Source organism: Podarcis melisellensis (assembly GCF_964234715.1).
Source record: "Podarcis melisellensis genome assembly, chromosome: 8".
Classification (NCBI taxonomy): Eukaryota; Metazoa; Chordata; class Lepidosauria; order Squamata; family Lacertidae; genus Podarcis; species Podarcis melisellensis.
This window is the reverse complement of record NC_138540.1, coordinates 75,463,898-75,485,913: the sequence shown is the minus strand read 5'-3', so window position 1 is coordinate 75,485,913 and position 22,016 is coordinate 75,463,898. Positions and strand designations below refer to the sequence as shown.

At 44.5% G+C, this 22,016-nt stretch overlaps 1 protein-coding gene across 1 annotated transcript; it reads right to left on the bottom strand.

The window, feature by feature from the left end:
• Nucleotides 1-4,149: 4,149 nt before the first annotated feature.
• SPACA6 (sperm acrosome associated 6) lies at nucleotides 4,150-21,309 on the bottom strand. Its single transcript, XM_081920737.1, is given in 10 exon segments — nucleotides 4,150-4,341; nucleotides 6,000-6,246; nucleotides 8,610-8,766; nucleotides 11,521-11,624; nucleotides 12,546-12,623; nucleotides 12,723-12,746; nucleotides 14,394-14,462; nucleotides 19,336-19,413; nucleotides 20,256-20,459; nucleotides 20,462-21,309. Coding segments are annotated over 10 exon segments (1,365 nt in total). The 5' UTR covers nucleotides 20,829-21,309; the 3' UTR covers nucleotides 4,150-4,304.
• Between the last annotated feature and the right edge of the window lie 707 nt (nucleotides 21,310-22,016).

Here is a 22,016-nt window from a genome sequence, read left to right as displayed (position 1 = left end):
GAAACCCCCACCACTCATTATGCAATGGTCTGAGGATCACACAGTTCTGGCTACAACACACTTGAACATATTTCATTTGGTTTTACGTCAATACCTATCTTATCAGGGCTCATATTACCTTGTATGTTTGACTTAAGATGTATAGACTAACAACAGCTACCGCCAGCATCTGTGGCCAGTCCTGGTTTCCTCTTGCTAATTTCCAGAGGAGGCACACCTTACATGAAACACAGCTAGGCCATGACTTTTCTAAATGTCCTCAGCCCAGTATACCTGAAGGAGCGTCTCCACCCCCATCATTCAGCCCAGACACTGAGGTCCAGTTCCGAGGGCCTTCTGGTGGCTCCCTCGCTGCGAGAAGTGAGGTTATAGGGAACCAGGCAGAGGGCCTTCTCGGTAGTGGCGCCCACCCTGTGGAACGCCCTCCCATCAGATGTCAAGGAAATAAACAACTATTTGACTTTTAGAAGGCATCTGAAGGCAGCCCTGTTTAGGGAAGTATTTAATGTCTGGTGTTTTATTGTGCTTTTAATTCTGTTGGGAGCCACCCAGAGTGGCTGGGGGAAACCCAGCCAGATGGGGAGGGTATAAACAATAAAATTATTATTATTATTTTCTCAATTTGGAGGGGAGATAGATCAAGATGGAATGTTTCGACAGGATGGACATGGGTTTGTGGCTGACGCCAGGTGTACTCTGCTTCCCAAACCAAGAGTGGGAATATACCGGATGTCGAGTAAACAGGAGTGTGTACGCAGCCTATGCAGAAGAAGAAAATAGCAAATGGTTTATGTGAAAAATAAATGCATTACAGCACAATCCTGTGTCTACTCAGAAGTAAACCCTACTGAATTTACAACCAGGTAAATGGGAATTAGGGCTGCAGCCTCAGTTTATCGAGGTACCCTTGGACTCCTCCTTTGTCTCTTACCTAACACCTGTGTTTGCAAATATGTGTTCCTCACAGTCCTGCGTTACCTTTATGTTTCAGTTTCTTCGTTATTCTTTTTGCAGCAGAGCGCTACAAAGCCTCCTGTGGCACTTTAAGGTTCTCGCTTTTTACCACCCCCACCAACCCATGTGTAAAAATACCTATAATTCAGAATAATGCTTCACGAATCCACAGTGCACGAAAACTTATGCCTCATTTATTTATTTTTTAAATTTTAAGAATATTTGTTTTCAGTTTTTCTTGACAAAGTAATGTATCCACCGATCAATACAACTCTTGCTTTTTGTTATTACCGTATTTTTTGCTCTATAAGACTCACTTTTTCCCTCCTAAAAAGGGGAAATGTGTGTGCGTCTTATGGACCAAATGCAGGCTGCGCAGCTATCCCAGAAGCCAGAACAGCAAGAGGGATTGCTGATTTCACTGCGCAGCGATCCCTCTTGCTGTTCTAGCTTCTGAGATTCAGAATATTTTTTTTTCTTGTTTTCCTCCTCCAAAAACTAGGTGCGTCTTGTGGTCTGGTGCGTCTTATAGAGCGAAAAATACAGTATATAGGTTGTTACAAGAGCTGCCTAGTCCAAGACACCCTCTGCAGTCTCCCATCTTATTTAAGGAGCGTCAAATGGATTCCATACCTGGCCGAAAGAGTTTGGGTGCTATATTAACACCACGCATGTGCACATAAAGCTCTGAGAAACACTTGAGAAGTTAGCATGTTCTTCTTTTCAATTTGACCCCTAGCCAAACACATGCTTTATGTTAACTTCCATAATTAAGAGAAACCACACCAGGCTTCATGCGTTATGTACTTGTAATATAAGTTAGGTTTTGGGTTTTTTTAAGGTACCCCCAGAAGACCTTTTGCTGTTTTGGTTATGTGTGGATAGCAAAGACCCCCCTCCCAAGACCCATTGAAGAGGGATGGATGGAGTCTAGGGTGGGCCTATTACCCTTGGGGGCAAATGAGTCAGGAGGAAAAGGCAATACCCAACAATCAGTGATCTAATCAAGTGTCTTTGATTAGCTCAGGCGGATCTGCCAGATTATCTCCACTCGATCTGTGGAGGTGAAGATCCATCAGCTCTTGGAGCTCTATTCAGTGCAGAGTTGTTAATTGTGGCCCCAGGGCCCACTCTTTAAACTTATTCAATTCAGAATCTAAAATCACCCAAGTACAATGCCACTGATGATTTGAACACTGCCAATTTCAGCAGCCCATATTCACCAAGAGAAGGAAACTTAAAAATGAAATAGCTTTGTTGGAAGAAGAAATGTTTCTTCTCATTTGGAAATTCCACACAGCTCCCTTTCAAAGATCTGTAACTGCCTGTTTTTAGAGGCATCCCAGAAACAGGGTAGGGTGATAGTTCTGAATAGTTTGGAGTGAAGTCAATTTCCTTCCTATAATAACTGCCCCAAGCCACCAGGGAAACATGATCTTTTCTGCCTTTTGCACAGCAGGGATGGGGAACTTGCCATGCTAAAGATGTTGCTGGACTACAATTCCCATCATCCCTGCCTCCTGGTAATACTGGCCAGGACTGATGAGAGATGGAGCTCAGTAACTTCTGGAGGGCCACAGATTCGTCAGCCCTGCTCTAGTCATGAGAATGTAAGAGTAGGCTGCAGGATCAGGCCACTAGCCCCTCTAGTCCAGCATCCTGTTCTCACAGCAGCCAACCAGGTGCCTATAGGAAACTTGCAAGCGGGACCCAAGCGCTCCCTTCCTTCCTTCCTTCCTGTGGTTTCCATAAAATGATATTCAACACTTTGCTGTCTCCAGCTGTGGAAGCACAGTATAGCCGTTGCAACTAGTAACCATGGCTAGCCTTGCCCACCATGAATTTGCCCAGTCCTCTTTTAAAGCCCCCAAGTTGGTGACCATCGCTGACTCCTGTGGCAGTGAGTTCCAAAGTTTAACTGCCTGAAGAACTCTTTCTTTTATCTTCCTTGGATGTTCCCGAGTTCCAGGGTTATGTATGAGAGAGGAAGGAAAACTTCTCTCTCTCTGTTTTCTTCATGCCTAGTATAAACTTATATATCATGTCATCTCCTACTTGCTTTTTCTATAAACTAAAAAGTCCCAAATGCTGCAACCTTGGGGAAGCCATTCCATCCCCTCAATCATTTTGTCTGCCCTTTTCTGAACTTCCCCAAATATCCTTCTTGAGGCGAGGTGACCAGTTCAGTGGAGGTTAACCTGTGTCCATTCATTGCCAGACTACAACTCCCATTATCCCTACCATGCGGGCTGAAATTGATGGGAGTTCCAACAACATCTGGAGATGCACAGGTTTCCCACCCTTCTAGTAATTCCTAGAGCAGCCTTTCCCAAACCTGGGTCTCTCCAACTGTTTAGGGACTACAGTTCCCATCATCCCTGACCACTGGTCCTCCTTGCTAGGGATGATGGAAGCTGTAGTCCAAAAACAGCTGGAGGGCCAAGTTTGGCGAACCCTGTCCTAGAGGAATGTGTTAATTCCCATGTTAATAAATTCCTACTTTGCACTATTAGTTTCTTACTTGACTGTCTCCCGTGACGTGGAATACAGACAGACTTTTGCGGGGATGGAGTGGAACCTGGGTGTTGAGGGAACGGAATCCTGAACAGGGAACAGGCCACACGGCAACATTTTGTTGCAGGACCAGCTCATAATCCTTGGCTTAATTTCCATTTAGAAAACTTCTTTTGGTTTCGCTGCAGCAGGCAGGTCCAGTCAGAAAGTGGGTCCATCTAGTCCACACTGCGTGGCAGTAGCTCTACAAGGTTTCAAGCCTTGTCAGGACTTGAACTTGGGACCTTCCACATGCAAAGCAGATGCCCTCTTACTGAGCTATACCGTAATACAGCTCTGACCTTGTAGATTTTGTGTCTTCTAATCTCTCCATTTTCAGATTTGAGTGCCTTGCTCGCTTAGCAGGAAGGAGATATCAGTAGGCTTGGCACAACCCTATGCTCTGCAGAAATTTGGAGGGGGGGGGACCTCTTAATGGGGATGAGTGCGGGAGAAACGTCTAAAACAGCCCAGAGAGGACCCAATGTGCTTTTTCCTTTTGTTGTGACAGGCTCAGACAGGCTCAAACAAACAACAGACAGACAGATGCACGCTTTGGAGTTTTTGCTAGTCACCAGTCCACCCACCCGGTCATTAAATGGAAGAGAGATTATCTTGAGTACAAATTGCAAAACGCATAACTTGTCCTTAGAAGTTCCAATGTGTGACCTGGATTATTATTATTCTTTTAATTGTGTCGTAATGGTGATGTCATCCTTGTACAGTCCTTACCAAGGCACAGCAAAAAGGAATTGGTAGAGGGGAAGGGAGGAATGTTCTGTGAAGTTCCTCCCAATTCACAGTTTGATGTCTGTAGCCCAGCGATAAATTGTCCTAAGGAGCAAATAGAGAGTTGATGCTTAGTTCAATGGCTGTTCCAAATACTTAAAACTAACATCTCTTAGCAGCTGCTTAAGAGATAAGATTAATCAAGGCTGCATTCTTATGTGGGAGAAAGTGCTCTTCATCTCAAAAGTGCTTTAAATCTCAAAACAAAAAAATGTGTAGGATGTTTAGCCGGCCAAATATAATCAGCAGAGCTACATGCATAACAGAGCACTTTTTAATGTGTTTTTGGGAGCTCTTGAAGATGGGGAAAATATTTTGAAAGGACAACTTTTCCCTCTAACAATGGGAATTGGGGTAATTATACTTCCAGGGCTTAACAGATCAAACTATTTTTAAAAACCCAGCTCTTTTTGAGAGATGAGAGAAGTAACCTGAGGCTTCCAAATGCAAAAATGTAGGAATACAAAAAGCTTCTAAAAATAAAAATCTGTTGGGTGGGAAAAAAGCTGCTCTGAAATGCAAGGTTTCAAATATAATGTGACCAGGGACGGATGAATACCTTTGTTCATCACTAAGCCCATTCTTAAATTGTTTTAAGCATGTAAGGTTTCAAATAGGTGAAAACTGAATGGATGGATCCATCTGAAAAACATTTATTTATTTATTTGCTTCAGAACTTTGACTCCACTGGCCTGAAAATCAGGGGAGCAAATTTCTTTTTATTGAATGACAAAGGAAGTGTAGCTGATGCTGAACAAATTGGCTACTATTGAGTTGTTTATTGCAGTAATATGAAATAAAATAAAATATATTTAACTAGAGTTGCAACTGTATATATATATATATACCTGGCACTAAATATGTGGTCTTAAGAATTTATTTGTTTATTTTTCAATCTTATTTTTTTAATATCAGTGCTTTTTTCCCCTTTAAAATTGTTTAGGGGTACTCTCATTTTTCTACTCATATTGAAATACTGCCCCTCAATGAGGCCAAACTTAAACAAAACGTTTAGGGGTAAGTGTACCCCCAGGGATAAAAAAGCACTGTTTAATATAACTTATTTACAACACACTTGAGATGGTGAACACCATTCTTCCACTTGTGTGTGAGGAGGGAGGCAAACGCATCTTCTTTGGGTATGCCAACCTTATCTGGAAAAAATCAGGAATGATCTTTTCTCCCCCTTTAAAATGGGTGTTTCTCATATGCAGATTTGAGCAGATTTAATCAGTTCGTTGATCAATGGCCTTCCTATGCAGGTTTACTCTGTGGGGCTAACTCCCTGGTAAATGGGTGTAGTTTTGCAACCCTGGATTTATTTAGTCAGGTGACACCCTTAGATTTAATCAGTTAGTTGGTTTAAAAGGCAGGTTACTAGTTTTAATCAATTGACAAGCCACTGTGAGATTGGCCATTGAACTGACCCTGCCAGCGATCTTCTTACACTCATTGTCCATCTTGTTTTCAGTATTGTCTACTTTTATAGAAGTTCCCCAAAAGACTGAAGCTTGGACAACTCTATGTGCAAAACACATCTTCTACCCCTGAGCTGAGGTTGTTCCAGGCAAGGAAACTGGTGCCTTGGTACTTTTCGTTTTTATTTGTAAAATGAGGTGAACGGAACGCGAGATAAAATAAAGCAAGTCGCTTTATTTTGGAATCCCAGCCCTCTGTGCAGGAAGAACTGCAAGGAAACTCACATTGCTATCATAGTGGCCAGCGCTGAGAGCATGGCTATCCCCACGATGAGGAAGACAACGACCTTCTTGTGGAGGAAGTCTGGCCCAGAGAGAATCTCTTCCAAGGATGGCAACTCTGACTCGGTTAGGTTGGTCTGCACCTCCTCTCCCCATGTTTCGCCCGCAACCTCTACCATCGGCGGGGGGTTCAAGATGCCTTTGAACATCTCCTGCAACTCTTTCTCTAGATGAAGTCTCTTCTCCGTCACTGCAGGAGAGGGAAAAGTCCAAGCCACTTAGCCAAACCATCATTGAAAGACCAGTCTTGCTGTATCTTATTGAATTTGAGAACATATGAGGAACTTTGCTGGGTCAGGCGAGTAGCCCATCTGGTCCAACATCCTGCCCTTACAGCGGACAACCAGATGCCTAAAGGAAAGCAGGACCTGAATGCAACAGTTCTCACCCTACTTGTGATTCACAACAGTTAGCATTCAGAAGCCATCCAAGTCAGCGGCCATCTCCGACTCCTGTGGCAGGGAGTTCCACAGGTTAACAATGCACTGGATTTACCGCTTAGTCATCAAAACCTCTAAGCGGTTTACGCAAAGCGCAAAACACACATTAAGTTACCAATAAGATAATGCATTAGGGAAAAGGTTGGCCTTAAATGGCTAAATGGTTCTGTCATTGAAGATTTCAGTATCGGGATTCCTGTATTGCAGGGGGTTGGACTAGATGACCCTCGGGGGTCCCTTTCCTAGAATTCTATGATTCTATGAAAAGAAAACCAGGAATTAAAAATAAATAAATAAACAGTATAAAAACACACACATGCCAGATTTATATGTCTGGGTAGGCTTGCTTAAACACAAAAGATTTTTAGCAATCACTGAAAAGAAGACTGCAATAACACCGGCCTAATATCAATGAGCAGGGAGTACCAAAGGACACTGCCATACTGAAGGATCAGTTTCTTGCAAGTGTGGGATGAACTTTACATGGCAATTGTCAAAAGGCCAGTTCTGTTAAGGGCTTTCTTTACCTATTTGTTGTGGCAAATTCAACGTGTTACTATTTAGTCCGTGGTTGCCAGGTTTTTAGGGAGAGAAACTCCTGTCTATTTAATAGCTGAGCAACAGGCAAAAATGCAACCATTTTTTTAAAAAAGTCATTATTATTTTATTATTTTAAAGAAAGTCTGGTTTTCTGCCCCTAGCAGCACCAGGTGTAGTGCTCAGGGCACAGGATCAAGAATGGGGAGAGCCAGATAAAAGGCTTTTTTGATGAGCAAATGCTTCTTGATGGAGCAATTCTGGTTGAAATCACCCACTGACACAAAAAAAACGAAAGGGGAGAGAGTTAGGCTCAAAAAAAACTCCCACTCAGGCATGAAACTCTTGCCAGATGACCTTGGAGCACTCATTGCTTTTCAGCCTTATCCATTTCAGATAAAGGGCAGGATGAACCACATCCTGAAACCTTTGGAGGAAGGGCGGGTTACAAATGCGCAGGAAATAATCAAAAATCCCAAGCACAGAGTGATGGGGAAAGCTCTACCTTTGTATATTATTGCTGCGACATCATGTGACCGGGCTCCACATTTGCCTCCTGGCCCAAACCAGGTACAGTGGTACCTCGGGTTACAAACACTTCAGGTTACAGACTCCGCTAACTCTGAAGTAGTACTTCGGGTTAAGAACTTTACCTCAGGAATGAGAACAGAAATTGTGCGGTGGCAGCAGGAGGCCCCACTAGCTAAAGTGGTGTCTCAGGTTAAGAACGCTTTCAGGTTGAGAATGGACCTCCAGAACGAATTAAGTTCGTAACCAGAGGTACCACTGTATAAGCAAAGGTCACAGCCACTCCATGCATTGCTTGTTTGTTTGTTAATTCGCCCTTCACCTTGAGGTCCCAGGGCAGGTTAAAGCACAATATTTAAAACAATTTTAAGCAACTTGCAGTCTCAGAAATAAGGTGGGTTCCTCAAGTATACCTGAGAGTATAGCTCTCAGGTGTCCATAGCCAGGGCAAAAAGGTGAGCCTTGAACTACTCTTACGCTACTTTCACAGCCATTGCTTCCCAAAAAGAAACTGTAGATTATGAAGACTACTCCAAAATGTCCATTTTTTAAAAAAAAAACCCTAAACTGGGACTTCTGGGTGAGGTATGTGACCTGTACCTTGCTCTCACCCCAAAAAAGTGTGTTTTTTTGGGGGGTGAGAGCACGGCACCCAAAACAACTGCCGAGATCTCACACGAGAAAATGGGATGTCTCGTATTGGTGTGACTTGGGAGGTGTGGTACTGGGAATTGTAGTTTGGTGAGGGGCAAGCTACAGTTCCCAAGATTGCTTGGTGGAATCCATGGCTGGTTAAAGTGGTATAAAGGTAAAGGTAAAGGGACCCCTGACCATTAGGTCCAGTTGTGGCCAACTCTGGGGTTGCGGCGCTCATCTCGCTTTATTGGCTGAGGGAGCCGGCATACAGCTTCCAGGTCATGTGGCCAGCAGCGGGCTTAAAATGTATGGTGTGGTTTTAACGTGACCCAAGCTAGTCTAGGCCTCACCAACCAAAAACAACTGGACTTTTCTGAGGAGCCTATTTGTGCCACAAGCCCCAACTCCTCACCGTTGAGGTAGAAGAACTTCCTGACCAGCACCCCGTCCTCCCCGGCGATCTGGCAGGCAAAAGTGCCATGGTGGGATCCCAGGGTGGGGCGGATAAGGAGGGAAGGATTGAACCCAAAGTTCAGGTCTTGGAAGAGGAAAACTTTGTTGGTTCTGATCTGCAGGTGGAGAAGTGGAAAGAGAAGAGGGGTGAGAGAAGGAAGGAAGGGAAATGTAGTGTTACAAGTCCTAAGCAGTAACTCAGAGCAGGGCCTTTACTGTGGCTGCCCCTGTGCTGTGGAATAATATTTCTGCTGAGATATGACAGGTGTCACTACCAGTACACCTTCTAAAACAATCGAGGACATTTTTCTTCTGACAGCCTTTCCCAGATGGTTGAATGGGTCTCTCCTTGTTAGGATTTCGGACTCATTTTAAATATATTTGTTGTTTTCACATTTGTAGCTGCTTTTTATGTATCTTGCTTATGTAAATTGCTTTCAGACAGTGGTTTAGAGGATTCATGATAAATCGATGGTAACAACAATAACGGGATAGGACAAAAATGACTCTGAATATGGTGTGCCTCTCATGCAGTCATGATTATGACTGTTTTTAATGACGTAAAGCAGCCATGCTGTGACTCTTCTCCCTCAGGTGTTTCCTCAGATTCTTACCTGGATGAAGGCGAATCCTGGTGGATCCTCTGAACATTTTTTGCACCCAGGTGTGGAGAACCTTCTTGTCAAGGAGGAACTGCACACAGGAGGAACTGCATTCAGCTAACTTTTATTCCAAGAGGACCCATTGTAAGTAATGGCCATGACCCAATGAGACCCGTTCATTCAAATGGGTCCAACTTTGAGTAAAAGTTAGTCAAATGCAACCCATAGTGTGTAGTTGCACAATTTTGCACCCACACCCAGCTCTCCTGGGGAATTTATTTTGCCAGGCAAACTAGCTGTAGGTGGCTGCAGATTGTCTAGTGTGGGGGCTGCTGAACCTTTTCCTTTCCAGCCATTTCTCTGTTCAAAATCAAACACATACCCCCCCTCCCATTTTAAGCAAATCTGTCTTTCTCCCTGAGTAATGGAATATAGGGGGATGTGTATAGATTATTTTCTCAAGGAGAAAAATCTGGTGTGTGTGTCTTTTCAAGTTCCACCTTCAGGCACACAAACATTGCCCCTTCCCTTAGATCAGGAGCAGGGAACCTCAAGCCCAGGGGTGGGGGGTCAAATACTTCCCTCTGAGATTCTCTGTTTGGCTTCCAAAACTCGCCTCTCTCCACCCTCCCTCTCCCCAGGCCACATCTGCTGTTCCTACATCGCATCCTCCCTGAGCATTTTTTGCTCAGCTGGAATGTGTCCTTCAACTCTGATAATGCCTTTTGCTTTCCTGGATGAAAGAAAGGGAAGGGTGTTTGTAGGAATGAGCCTCCTGCACAAACACAAAATTTGCCTTTCTCGCTCTGTCCACATCTGCCTTTGTCCCCACCGACCAGTAGCTCCAGAAGCCTGCTCAGAAGTCAATGTGGACCTCCAGCTGGGGGAAAAAAGGTTTCTCATCCTTGCCGTAGCCTTTAAACTGTATTTTGAGAGCTTGTGATCGCTTGTGCAGATTACAGAATGTCCAAGGACTATCTGTGCAAGCTTGCAAGGCCACAGAAAAAGTACACCAATGTTCCTGTTCCCAACAAGCAGGAAGCCAGGTGTCTTTGCAAGTAAACAGGGCCCCCTTGACCTTGATAGCGATGGCTTATTGTTGCTGCTTGCATCTAGGGATCACAGATGCATTGTCTCTGGAAATAAAGGGTGGTTCTATGCAGGGCCGGGTTTAGGTGTGATGAGGCCCTAAGCCAGGGGTCTGCAAACATTTTCAGCAGGGGGCAGAACTATATTTTTGCCGGGGGGGGGGGGGATGAATGAATTCCTATGCCCCACAAATAACCCAGAGATGCATTTTAAATAAAAGGACACATTCTACTCATGTAAAAACATGCTGATTCCTGGACTGTCTGCGGGCCGGATTTAGAAGGCGATTGGGCTGGATCCGCGGGCCTTAGTTTGCCTACCCATGCTCTAAGCTATTGAAGGTAATGGGGCCCTTTATATGTCCAGCTGTCCTTTGTCAACAACAAATTGTCACTGGTTTTTTTGTTGAATATATGCTATATGGTAATTTATGGACCTAATAGGTATCTAAAGCCTATAATTTATGGACCTAATAGGCATCTAAAGCCTATAATTTGCACATAACAAATAGGAGCCTACACAACACAAACACTGTTGCTGTATGTAGGTTTTATTTTATTTGTTTTTTGTCTTATATTTTGGAAATGTACATCCAGGTTTTTCCCTTTAAATTTTTTTGGGGGCCCTAAGCTATAGCTATAGCACTGGTTGTATGAAACAATACCAGACTTCTTGGTCGGTTTCAGTGTCACTTTCAAGACTGTCTTGAGACCAGTCAGTTTCAGCTGCCAGGGGATGATCCTCTTTGCAGACTGAGCGCTATTCTGCTGTGTGAGTATATCTGTTATTGGGCTACTTACACATACACAAAAGCATTCTCACCCCTCCTCAGGAACACAGTCCTCCTTGCAGTGAGGGCTCCAAACCGTTAGACATGCATTGGATTTTGTGTTATTTCTTTTGAATGAAGATTTGCAGGACTACACCACAAATCAGTGGAGACACACTTGGAATTAAGGAAAGCCCTAAGAATGGCTTCATCAACTATGAACCCCAAAATCTGGAGTCCCCTCCAAACCTGAGTCAAAGTTTTGCGGTTTTTTGCAGCAAAAACCTTGCTCAAAGCACCTTTGAACAAGGGACACTGTGAGGAGCATTTAATCTTCTGGTATAGAGCTACCTCACAAGCAGGGGGTTTAGCGAGGAGAGCTCTGTTTCAGCCACCCAAGAGCCACTTACTTCCTTGGCAAATTTCCATCGGAAGGTTGCGTCTTCAGGAATCTCAAACTTAACTCCGCAGCTGAGAAGTGTCACGTCCCCTTCAGATTTATGCACATCCTGAACTGGGAGGTTGGGAGATGAGGAATTGGGGAGCGGGGAGGAGAAAGGATCAAATTAATATATTTTTCAGCAGAGCTAGTCAGATTGGGGAAATCATTTCTCATCCTAGATGGTGCTCAGAGACATTGTGGCCTTGTACGCGCTATCCCTTTAAAGCACATTCAAAACATGTTGGGAACTGCCCTGAGATCTACAGACGAAGTTCAGTATACCAGTTTAAGACATCAATAATAGATAGTTTGCTCCTCATGGAGTTACAGTAACCAGCGGTCACAAACTACAGTGCCCAGAATTCTTCTGAGCGAAAGAACATATTTCAAATGTACTTTACACAGGTATGGAATCATCATAGAACCACCAAGTTGGAAGGGATCACCAAGGGTTCTCTAGTCCAACGCCCCTGAAATGCACACAACCTAAGTCTCCTATTAAGCTGTGAGCCCAATTTGATGCGCATCATTCACTAGGGCAATGTGGAACATAGGAAGCCCCCCTGAAACATCATCAAAGCTTTAGTCAGTGGCTCTTCAGGGGTTTCAGACAGGAGCCCTCCCTATCCGGATCTGTAAATGCCAAAACAAAATAAAAAAATTCCTTCCAGTAGCACCGTAGAGACCAAATAAGTTTATTATTGGTATGAGCTTCCATGTGCATGCACATTTCTTCAGATACCAGGGATTAAATGTCAGGGACTGAACCCACGATTTTTTGGTATGCAAAGCATGTGTCTTACCACTAAGCTATGGCCTTTCCTTATCCTTCCAACTCTACAAGTCTACGATTCTCCCCTCCCACATCTCTGTGGTTTCCATAGCTCTCAGTGCAAGTTCCTTCTTGGTACGGTTGGCACAGAATCTTTCCACCACCTGGGCCAGCAAATATCCCTGACCCCGAAAATCAAGGAAGAACCAAGAGGGATGTACTTGGGCAATCGATGGGCAGCAAGCAGTCCACCATGGTGCAAGACGAACATCGGTACTGGCGAGCCTCTTTCTGGAACCCTGGGAGGAAGATGAAAGAGTGCGATGGGAATAGAAGCAGAAGCCAGGGAGGGAAGCTGGAAAAGAGGGGCTAGGAAAGCAGTAGGTTTTGGCACTCACCACACGGTGGGATGCAGGCTGGAGCTGTACAGGAGGAGAGGAAATTGCATTATTTGTTTGCTTCTTTATTAAATTTAAAATTATTGTTGTTACTATTATCCCACCTGTCATCCAAGGAGTTCAACTGAGGTGTCGTGCATGCTTTTCTCCCCACCCCCATTTTATTCTCACAACAACCCTGTGAGGTACGTTGAACCTGAGACAGTGACTGGTCTGTGGTTGCCCCGTGGACTTCATGACTGAGTAGGGGATTTGATCTCCCTGATCTCCCAGGTCCTGGTTCAGCACACCACACCAGCTCTGATCTATTACCCATTTTAAAATTTATTTTTAATTGCAATTTTGCAAGCTGCCTTGAGCTTTTGTATTGGATGAACGTATGGGTGGAGAATCTGTAGCCATCCAAACATAGCTGGTCTACAAATTCCCATCCTCCATGCTGGCTGGGGCTGGTTGGAGTTGGAGACCAACAACTTCTGGAGGGCCGTGGGTAAGCCAGCCTTCTTGTAGAAAAACCTATCAACCCTGCTAGGTCAGAACAAAGGTCCATCTAGCCTTTGATTCTATTCAAACATTTACCACATGAAGAGGAGTCCAAATGTCCTCCCCTCAAGGGTTAACCCATTAAAAAGTCTTATTATATCACTCAGGCACCACTACCTGCCTTTATCTATCTGGCTAAACCACTTCTAGCTGCTTCAAGTCTGCTACAGGGCAGGAACAGCTCAAATCACATCCCCACTTCTACCCCAGCAATCAGCCAGATACTTCTGTGAAGCCCATGCGCTGGACGTGAAAACCTCTCCTGTTGTTTGCCCCAGAGCAATTGTTATTCCATTGTACACAGTCTCAGAAACTTCTGGTTCTATTCAGCCTTGTAATTAAGCACTAGCCTGGTAGTGCTGAATGGTAAGCAAGAATGAATTCCATGCAAGTGAGCGAGAAGGTGATGGAGGAGGAAAAAGCAATGGAGCGTTCTGTTTTTCCTCTTGTCTAGTGTAAAAGCAAGTGGGTTGCCAGAAGGAAACTGTTGGATCAGGCCAATGGCCCACCTAGTCCAACATCCTGTTCTGGCCAACCAGATGCCTATGGGGAGCTCGCAAGCAGGATCTGAGTCAACAGTGCTCTCTGCACTTGTGATTTCCACCAACTGGTATTCATATATTGTCTCCAACACTGGAGGGAGAACATAGCTGGAGCCACTGATAGCCTTTAATCTCCATGAATTCATCGAATCCCCTTTTAAGATTGTCCAAGTAATATCAAAGCAACTCCAGCACCTTTCTCCATGCCTAGCATGGAAACGCAACAGGCTGGTGCAGCTGTCTGGCCATCCTCTGGTAAATATTTCCACAGGCTACTAACTTCTATGGGCTTGTTTACAAGCCTGATTTAGCTATCACATCTAATAGCCACAATAAAGGCTGAGACACCAGCAAAATATTGTGGGACTTACAAGAGGAGATCTACTTGCATTTTCCAGGAACATGATAATGCACCCAGCCAGACAAAACCTACGCTCAGTTAGTCGCAAATGCAAAGCTATCTTCAAGTTGGAGATAGAAAAGGAGGCTGTGTGGTGGAGGGAACAACGTTTGTGGACTCAAAAGAGGGAACAGGCAGCTTTAAAGCAGCACCTTTGCCCCACGTCCAGTTATATCTCTACATTACCTGCTTTGAGCTGTGCCATCTCTTTTTCAACCTGCTTCTCAGCTTCTTTAACTGCCAGGGGATAAGGCACTATGAGGGCAGATGGAGAAGGGCGTCAAGTTATTCCTTTGGATGCAAAAGGCCATCTTGGCAGTCAAAATAACCCCACAATTAATGGGTACCGTATTTTTCACTCTATAACACGCACCCGACCATAACACGCACGTAGTTTTTAGAGGAGGAAAATCCGTAGGCATGCCACTCGTAGGCATTCCCTCCATAACACGCACAGACATTTCCCCTTACTTTTTAGGAGGAAAAAAGTGAGTGCTATGGTGCAAAAAATATGGTAGTTGTAATCGTGAGCTCATACTGTACATGGTTCTATTCACTTGCTTTGATATAGGCTAATTGGCTTGCTTTGATGCTATCCTTATCTGTGGTTTTGGGATGCTGGGCTAGGAACCCAGAAAGGGAACTATCTGCAAGATTAGGGTTGTTTGCCACCTATGCCCTTATGGGAACAGCCGGCCCAAGTGACCTATGATGCCTTGTGTATAAAGAATATATGATTGTTTGCATGGGACAAGCCATCGCCTTGCTGCAGTGTCCGTCTTGCAGTCTTTAAAGGCTGGGATACCTGGCAGGCTGATTTGCTGTAAGTCTGCACCTTCTTTAATAAAGCACTGGAATTGATTGCTCTGATGTTTCTGACATCCCTGTACCCAACCACCCCCACAAACCCAACTTTGGGTCTGCGATTCACAACAGTGTATCAGAAGTTTAGCAGACAACCTGAGTTTGCACTTTGGGCCTGCGGTTCAGAACAACTACAACTCCCTCTAGCCCCAGGCAGCATGGGTAATGGGAGCAGTAATCCAAAACCTATGGAGAACTCTGGACTGGAGAAGGTTGGGCAGCACTCTTTGGCCAATGCAGGGTCCATTCTACTCTCCCTGTCCCTTGGAGCCAAGAAACTGGCCAATCTTACTGTACATGGAAGCATATTTCCTAAGTCCCACCACATATTTCCTTCCCTGAGTGTTCAGCCTGGAAAAGAGGAGACTGAGAGGAGATATGATAGCCACCATCAAACATCTCAAGGGCTGTCCCATAGAAGAGGGAACAAGCCTGTTTCCTCCTGCTCTGGAAGGTAGGACTCCAACCAATGGCTTCAAGTTACCAGAAAGGAGATCAGGGAAATCTTTCTGATGGTAGGAGCTGTTCAGTGGTGGAACAGTCTCCCTCAAGACGTTGTGGACTCTGGAGGCTTTTAAGCAGAGGTTGGATGGTCATCTGTCATTGATACACCATAGCTGTCAACTTTTCCCCTTTCTTGCGAGGAATCCTATTCGGAATAAGGGAATTTCCCTTTAAAAAAGGAAAACTTTGACAGCTATGGACTACACAACCTTTAGGGTCTCTTCCAACTCTACAATTATATCATTTTATGATTTCAACGTATAATCACCTTTCCTACCTTAAATATTCAGAATAATTTCTTGTTCTCCATACATGGGACAGGTGGGGTTTTTAAAAATGGCTTTTATTTTCTTTTGTTAGGGTTGCAGCATTGCCACTGCTGACATATTTTGGGCGCTAAGGAAGGGCTTATCTCCCCTCCCCACTTCCAGCTGGCTTTTGATAGACTAAGATGTTGTTGTTTTGTTACTAGTGCACCACAACAAACCTTCCTGTGGCTGTTATGGGGTTTGCTTTGTTCTGTTTTTTTGGTATAATCATGCAATGTATTTATATTTATGTTTTAAATGTATTGTGCGTTTGTGGCCATCGCTGACTCCCGTGGGATAGTGAATTCCACAGTTTAGCTATGTGCTTTTACAGATAAAGAACTCTGGGAAAGGAGAGTAGGGACCTTGAAGTTGCCTAACAACAGCCAGCTTCCCAGCTCAAGGACTGAGCAGGCGCATGGCTAACCTTTTCAGTTTTCCCCTGCTTTGGTGAGATGTGGGTGCATTTAAACAACAGCAATTCTTCCCAAAAGTTTATCTGTACACATGAATTATGTCCATATTTTAAGGAAGATTTATGTTCTCGTTTTTGGAGCTATGGAAATGGGCACCCAATGAAGCACAAACCAGATCCCCCCCTCTTTAGAAACACTTTTCTTTTCTGATATGCATATTTATGTAGCCTGAAATCAACTTAATGATTAAGCAGCTGAGAATTATTCTACACCGTGCTTTTTTCTCTCTAAAAAAATGTTTAGGGGTACTCTCATTTTCCTGCTCATGTGGAAATACTGCCCCTCAATGAGGCCAAAATTAGATTCACAAAATGTTTAGGGGTATGCATACCCCTGTGTCCGCCCAGAAGAAAAGCACAGATTCTACAAAGTGACAGCCCTGGCTTATTTTCTGCCTTACTGTCTCCCTCACAGTGCCCTCGTGGAACCATTTATAACCCCAATTTGCTTTTTATATTGCAAAACCTTTAAGAGACATGAACCCTTGAAAGCAATTATGGGCCCGATATTGTGCTGCCTTACCTGAGGGTAAATCAGTAGGACATGCTCCCAAATCCATGGGAGCAGAGGGCACACACAATTTTTTTTTAAAGAGAGAGTTCTGTATTGACATGTAAAGTTTAGACTTAACACTACAGGAAATTTATTGTGGCAGAAAAGTTTATGTACTTCATCAGCCTTCCCCCAACCTAGTGCTGCTCAGATGTTTTAGACCAGTGGTGGCAAACCTCTGGATCAGGGGCAAAATGCAGACCTGTAGGTGCATTTGACCCTCAGAAGTCTCCCTCAGCCAGTTTGCCTGGCTGTAATGTGTCATCCCATGCCTGGATGGAAGATAGAGAGGATGTGTTTGTGCTGAAGAAAGGTAAACATTGTATTAGTTGTTCTGCCTGCTTTTGCTTCTGGCCTTGCATATCACTAGGTCTCAGATGGTTGTGCAGACCAGAATGCAGTCCTCACACTGAAAAAAGGTTCTCCACCCTTGTTTCGTACCATCAAGCCCAACCAGCACTGCCCAGCTGGGCTGGGGCTGATGGGAGTGGCAGTCCAAGACCCATCAGATGGGAGAATGCTGGATTCTGTGCAGAGATGGGGATGTTGTGGGACTATAAATCCCATCAGGCCTAGATGGTGTGGCCAACAGTCCGGAATGATGGGACCTGTGGTCCAAACAAAGGACCACAGGTTATCCAGTCCTGCAGTAAAGCTAATTCACTGGTCACACGAAGAGAAAATAGGCTCTAATTCAAGGAGGCTTCTGCCATCATGAGCCCGATAGCCTCTACCCCAATCCTGGGAACAATAGTTTGCTAAGGATGCTGAGAATGGTAGTGTTGTGAGATGATGAGCTACAGCTCCTAGGATTCTTGTTTGGGGGGAGCTATGGTGCGGATGTGACCTTTAGGGCACAGTTGAATTCTATGTTCTATGTGCTGTGGGTGCCGTGGCATGGCTCCTCTTCTAGAGGTTGTTGTTGTTGTTTAGTCGTTTAGTCGTGTCCGACTCTTCGTGACCCCATGGACCAGAGCACGCCAGGCACTTCTGTCTTCCACTGCCTCCCGCAGTTTGGTCAGACTCATGTTTGTAGCTTCGAAGACACTATCCAACCATCTCGTCCTCTGTCATCCCCTTCTCCTTGTGCCCTCCATCTTTCCCAACATCAGGGTCTTTTCCAGGGAGTCTTCTCTTCTCATGAGGTGGCCAAAGTATTGGAGCCTCAGCTTCACGATCTGTCCTTCCAGTGATCACTCAGGGCTGATTTCCTTAAGAATGGATCGGTTTGTTCTTCTTGCAGTCCATGGGACTCTCAAGAGTCTCCTCCAGACCATAATTCAAAAGCATCAATTCTTCGGCGATCTGCCTTCTTTATGGTCCAGCTCTCACTTCCATACATCACTACTGGGAAAACAAAAGGTAAAGGACCCATGGACGAGGGTGGCACTGTGGTCTAAACCACTGAGCCTCTTGGGCTTGCCGATCGGAAGGTCGGCAGTTCAAATCCCTGTAACAGAGTGAGCTCCCATTGTTCTGTGTCTGCTCCTGCCAACCTAGCAGTTCGAAAGCATGCCAGTGCAAGTAGATAAATAGGTACCACTGTGGTGAGAAGGTAAACGGTGTTTCTGTGCACTCTGGTTTCCGTCACAGTGTTCTGTTGCACCAGAAGTGGCTTAGTTATGCTGGCCACATGAACCAGAAAGCTGTCTGTGGACAAACGCCAGCTCCCTCGGGCTGAAAGTGAGATGAGCACCGCAACCCCATAGTCACTTTTGACTGGACTTAACTATCCAGGGGTCCTTTACCTCTACCTTTACTATTCTAGAACATTCCCACTAGCTTTTTAACAAAAAACCAGAAGCCTTCTTATTAGGAATTACAGGTAACAAGCTACCAAAGGACCAGAGAAGACTGTTCACGTATGCGACAACAGCCACACGGATGCCACTAGCCTAGAGATGGCAGGAAGAAACAACCCCAACCAGAGAAGAATGGCAAACCAAGTTGATGGACTATGCGGAAATGGAAGCCCAGAAATCAAGAGGGCAAGAGCTTTAAAAAAAGAATAGGAAGTTTACAACTTATTGACAAAACCATTGTAAGCAGGTTAAAAAATTAGCAGGATTTTAACCACACTTGTAAATTAATGGAAAGTATGGATAATTTGGAAGGATAGAACTTGGATGGTATTGTTATGCAGTTGTAAATATTATCACTAGGACCCATGGAAGGGATGGGGGGGGGGGAGTCAGGAGGTTCGGAGTAATCTCGACACTGCATTGTTTTTTTGAATTGTATGTTTTTTTGGTTTTCTTGAATTTTTTGTTGTTGTATGTTTATTTTTTTTAAAAAAATAAATTTTTGTTTTTTTAAAAAAGAGAACATTCCCGCTAGCAACCGTGAGACCTTGGAATAGTGTGGGTGATAAATCCAATTAAATATGCAGAGTTCTGTGCAGAAGATGGAAGAGTCTATACCCACCTTTTGCCATACTTTTCTCCTCCAGGAAAAAGATCATTCTGCCAAATATGTCCTTCAGCTTCTCAATTTCGGACGCATCTTGGAAAGAAGACGATAGGAAGCTGTTGAAGGGCCTGGTCCCTTTCCCACTGTACTCCGTTGGTAGAGCATGAGACTCTTAATCTCAGGGTCATGGGTTCTAGACTTAGGCTGGGCAAAATATTTCTGCATTGCAAGGGACTAGATGACCCTTGTGGTTCCTTCCTACTCTACAAATTCTATGATTCCGGATAGGGGCGGAGCTCGGGAGCATAGTGTGAGTGTGGCGAATGACATCTCGTATGTCAGGGAGCCAAACACAAGCTAGAAAACCAAGCAGAGAAATACCTTCAGGGCTACCTGTTCCCTTATGAACCTGCCAATCTATTCAGATCTTCACCTGAAAGCTTTCCTCCAGGTCAGCCCACCTTTGGAGGTGAAGCTGGTGGCCACCAGAGAAAGGGCCTTCTCTGTGGTGGCACCTCAGTTGGGACATTTCCTCCCTAGGTTCCTTTGTCTGGCATCATCTACAATAGCCCAGTTGCCTGGCCAAGTTGGTCACATTTGCCTATGCTTTCAAATAGCTATCCAAGAAACTTATATTGAGCTACCTTATATCGTGCCAGAGCATCATTCCATTTAGGTCAGTATCGCTGACACTGACTGGCAGCACTGGGATAACTGACAAGCTATCACCCTGTCCATTAAGATCCGCTTAACATATTTCTGGTTGCGGGTCTTCAGCAAAAATAGCTGAACCCCTGAAAATTCAAGTCAAACAACCGAGATCGGGGAATCCTATAAGCACTCATTAGCATGCACACTGCACACTGCACATTGGGGGCAGGTGGTATGTGCGACCGCCTCCATTTTGTTCCAGTGCTCAATTGGACGGCACTCACCCACCTGGGTTTTGGCGAAACGTGCAAAGGCCCTTTCCATAATCGGTTGGCAGTTCCCATGCTGGGAAACCCGGTGGCCAAAGAAGTGTTGGCAGACGCGGGCACGTTTTCGGTGGGTGGTGAAGCAGAGAAGGCAAGCTGTGGCCTGTGCAGAAAAGGCTAGCCAGAGGAGCAGGACATGTATGGTAAGCATTATGCCCAGAGGAAGCCGCTGGAGAAGAACCACACCCAAGAAAAGAACTCTCCAGTGATGTCATAAGGGAGGTCCACAGAGTTGGTTGTGATTTCACGGCTCACATGCAGAAGGGTAGCTCCAAGAGGGGACCACGGAGGGTCAAAGGTCTCTGCACCTAAAATATTGCATCGCCCATTCATATGTACCCAACCAACCACTGTGCTCTGCAGAAGGCTTCCTGCCAATGCCATCTCACCCAGCGCGTATAATGTAGGCAGTAGGCTTTTAGTGTGGTGGCATCTACCCTTTGGAATCATAGAATTGTAGAGTTGGAAGGGACCCTGAGGGTGATCTAGCCCAACCCCCTGCCATGCAGGGATCTCAGCTAAAGCATCCATCACCTGCTAAAGACTTTTTAAAAAAATCCCTGTCCATTCATGTATTGGATCTAAAATTGTTTTATACATATGTTTTGTTCTTGTTGACGATATTGCTGTTAAATTGCTTCTGGGTGTTTCATGGGAAGTGATTCATAAATGAGAAGAGAGTAATATAAAATAAATAAACTACTTTGAAGTAAAAACAAAAACAAATGCAGGCACCTCAGAAGGTTCCTTATGCTGAATCAGACCATTAGTCCATCTTACGCAATTTTACTCACAATGACTCGTGTTTGAAATAGTTGCCTTTCTCTGCATTCAGGCCATAGAATACATTCATTCCTCTTTAAAATTGCTGCATTGGCTTTTTGCTTCTTTTCACTGTCTGACTAGACTTTCTCTTCACAGAATCGTAGCATTCTAGAGTTGGAAGGGGTCCCGAAGGCCTTGTGGTCCAAACCCCTGCAATGCAGGAATCTCAACTAAATCATACAAGGCAGATGGCCACCCAACCACAATTTAAGATGGATATTGACAAGCTGAGATGTGTGCAGAGGAGGGCAACAGAGATGATCAAAGGTTTGGAAGGAATCAAGGGTTATAAGGTTGTGGGAGTTGAGTATGTTTCGCCTGGAGTTGGGTATGTTTAGCCTGGAAAAGATTTTTAAAGAAGAAATATTTAAAGAGCTGTCACATGGAAGATAGTGCAAGCTTGTTTTCTTCTGCTGTGGAGGTGGACCCGAACCAATGGCTTCTCTGTATGCTTGTTGTTGTTTAAAAAATCAGCCTGAATTTAAAGGCAACTCTGCATTTATATGTGTGATTAAGTATGTATTTGTAAATTTATCATGTTTTTAATAGTCTGTTGCGAGCTGCCCAGAGTGGCTGGGGTATAAATAATAAATTATTACTATTACTATTATTAATAATATTTTCCCCCTCTCAAAATGCACATTTTGATGTGTTTAAATTTTCAAAAACTGAATTGCAAACTTTGGAGAAGGGCAAACTTAGGTTGGTTGTTCAACGTCCCATCAACTGTTCTGAACCACAGGCCCAAAGGGAGGTTCGTGGGTGTGGCTGGGTGCAGATATACAAAAGAAGTAGGGCATGAATCCCAGGGTGGTGGGTTCAAGCCCCACGTCGAGTGAAAGATTCTTGCATCGCAGGTGGTCAGGCTAGATGACCCTCATGTCCCCTTCCAAG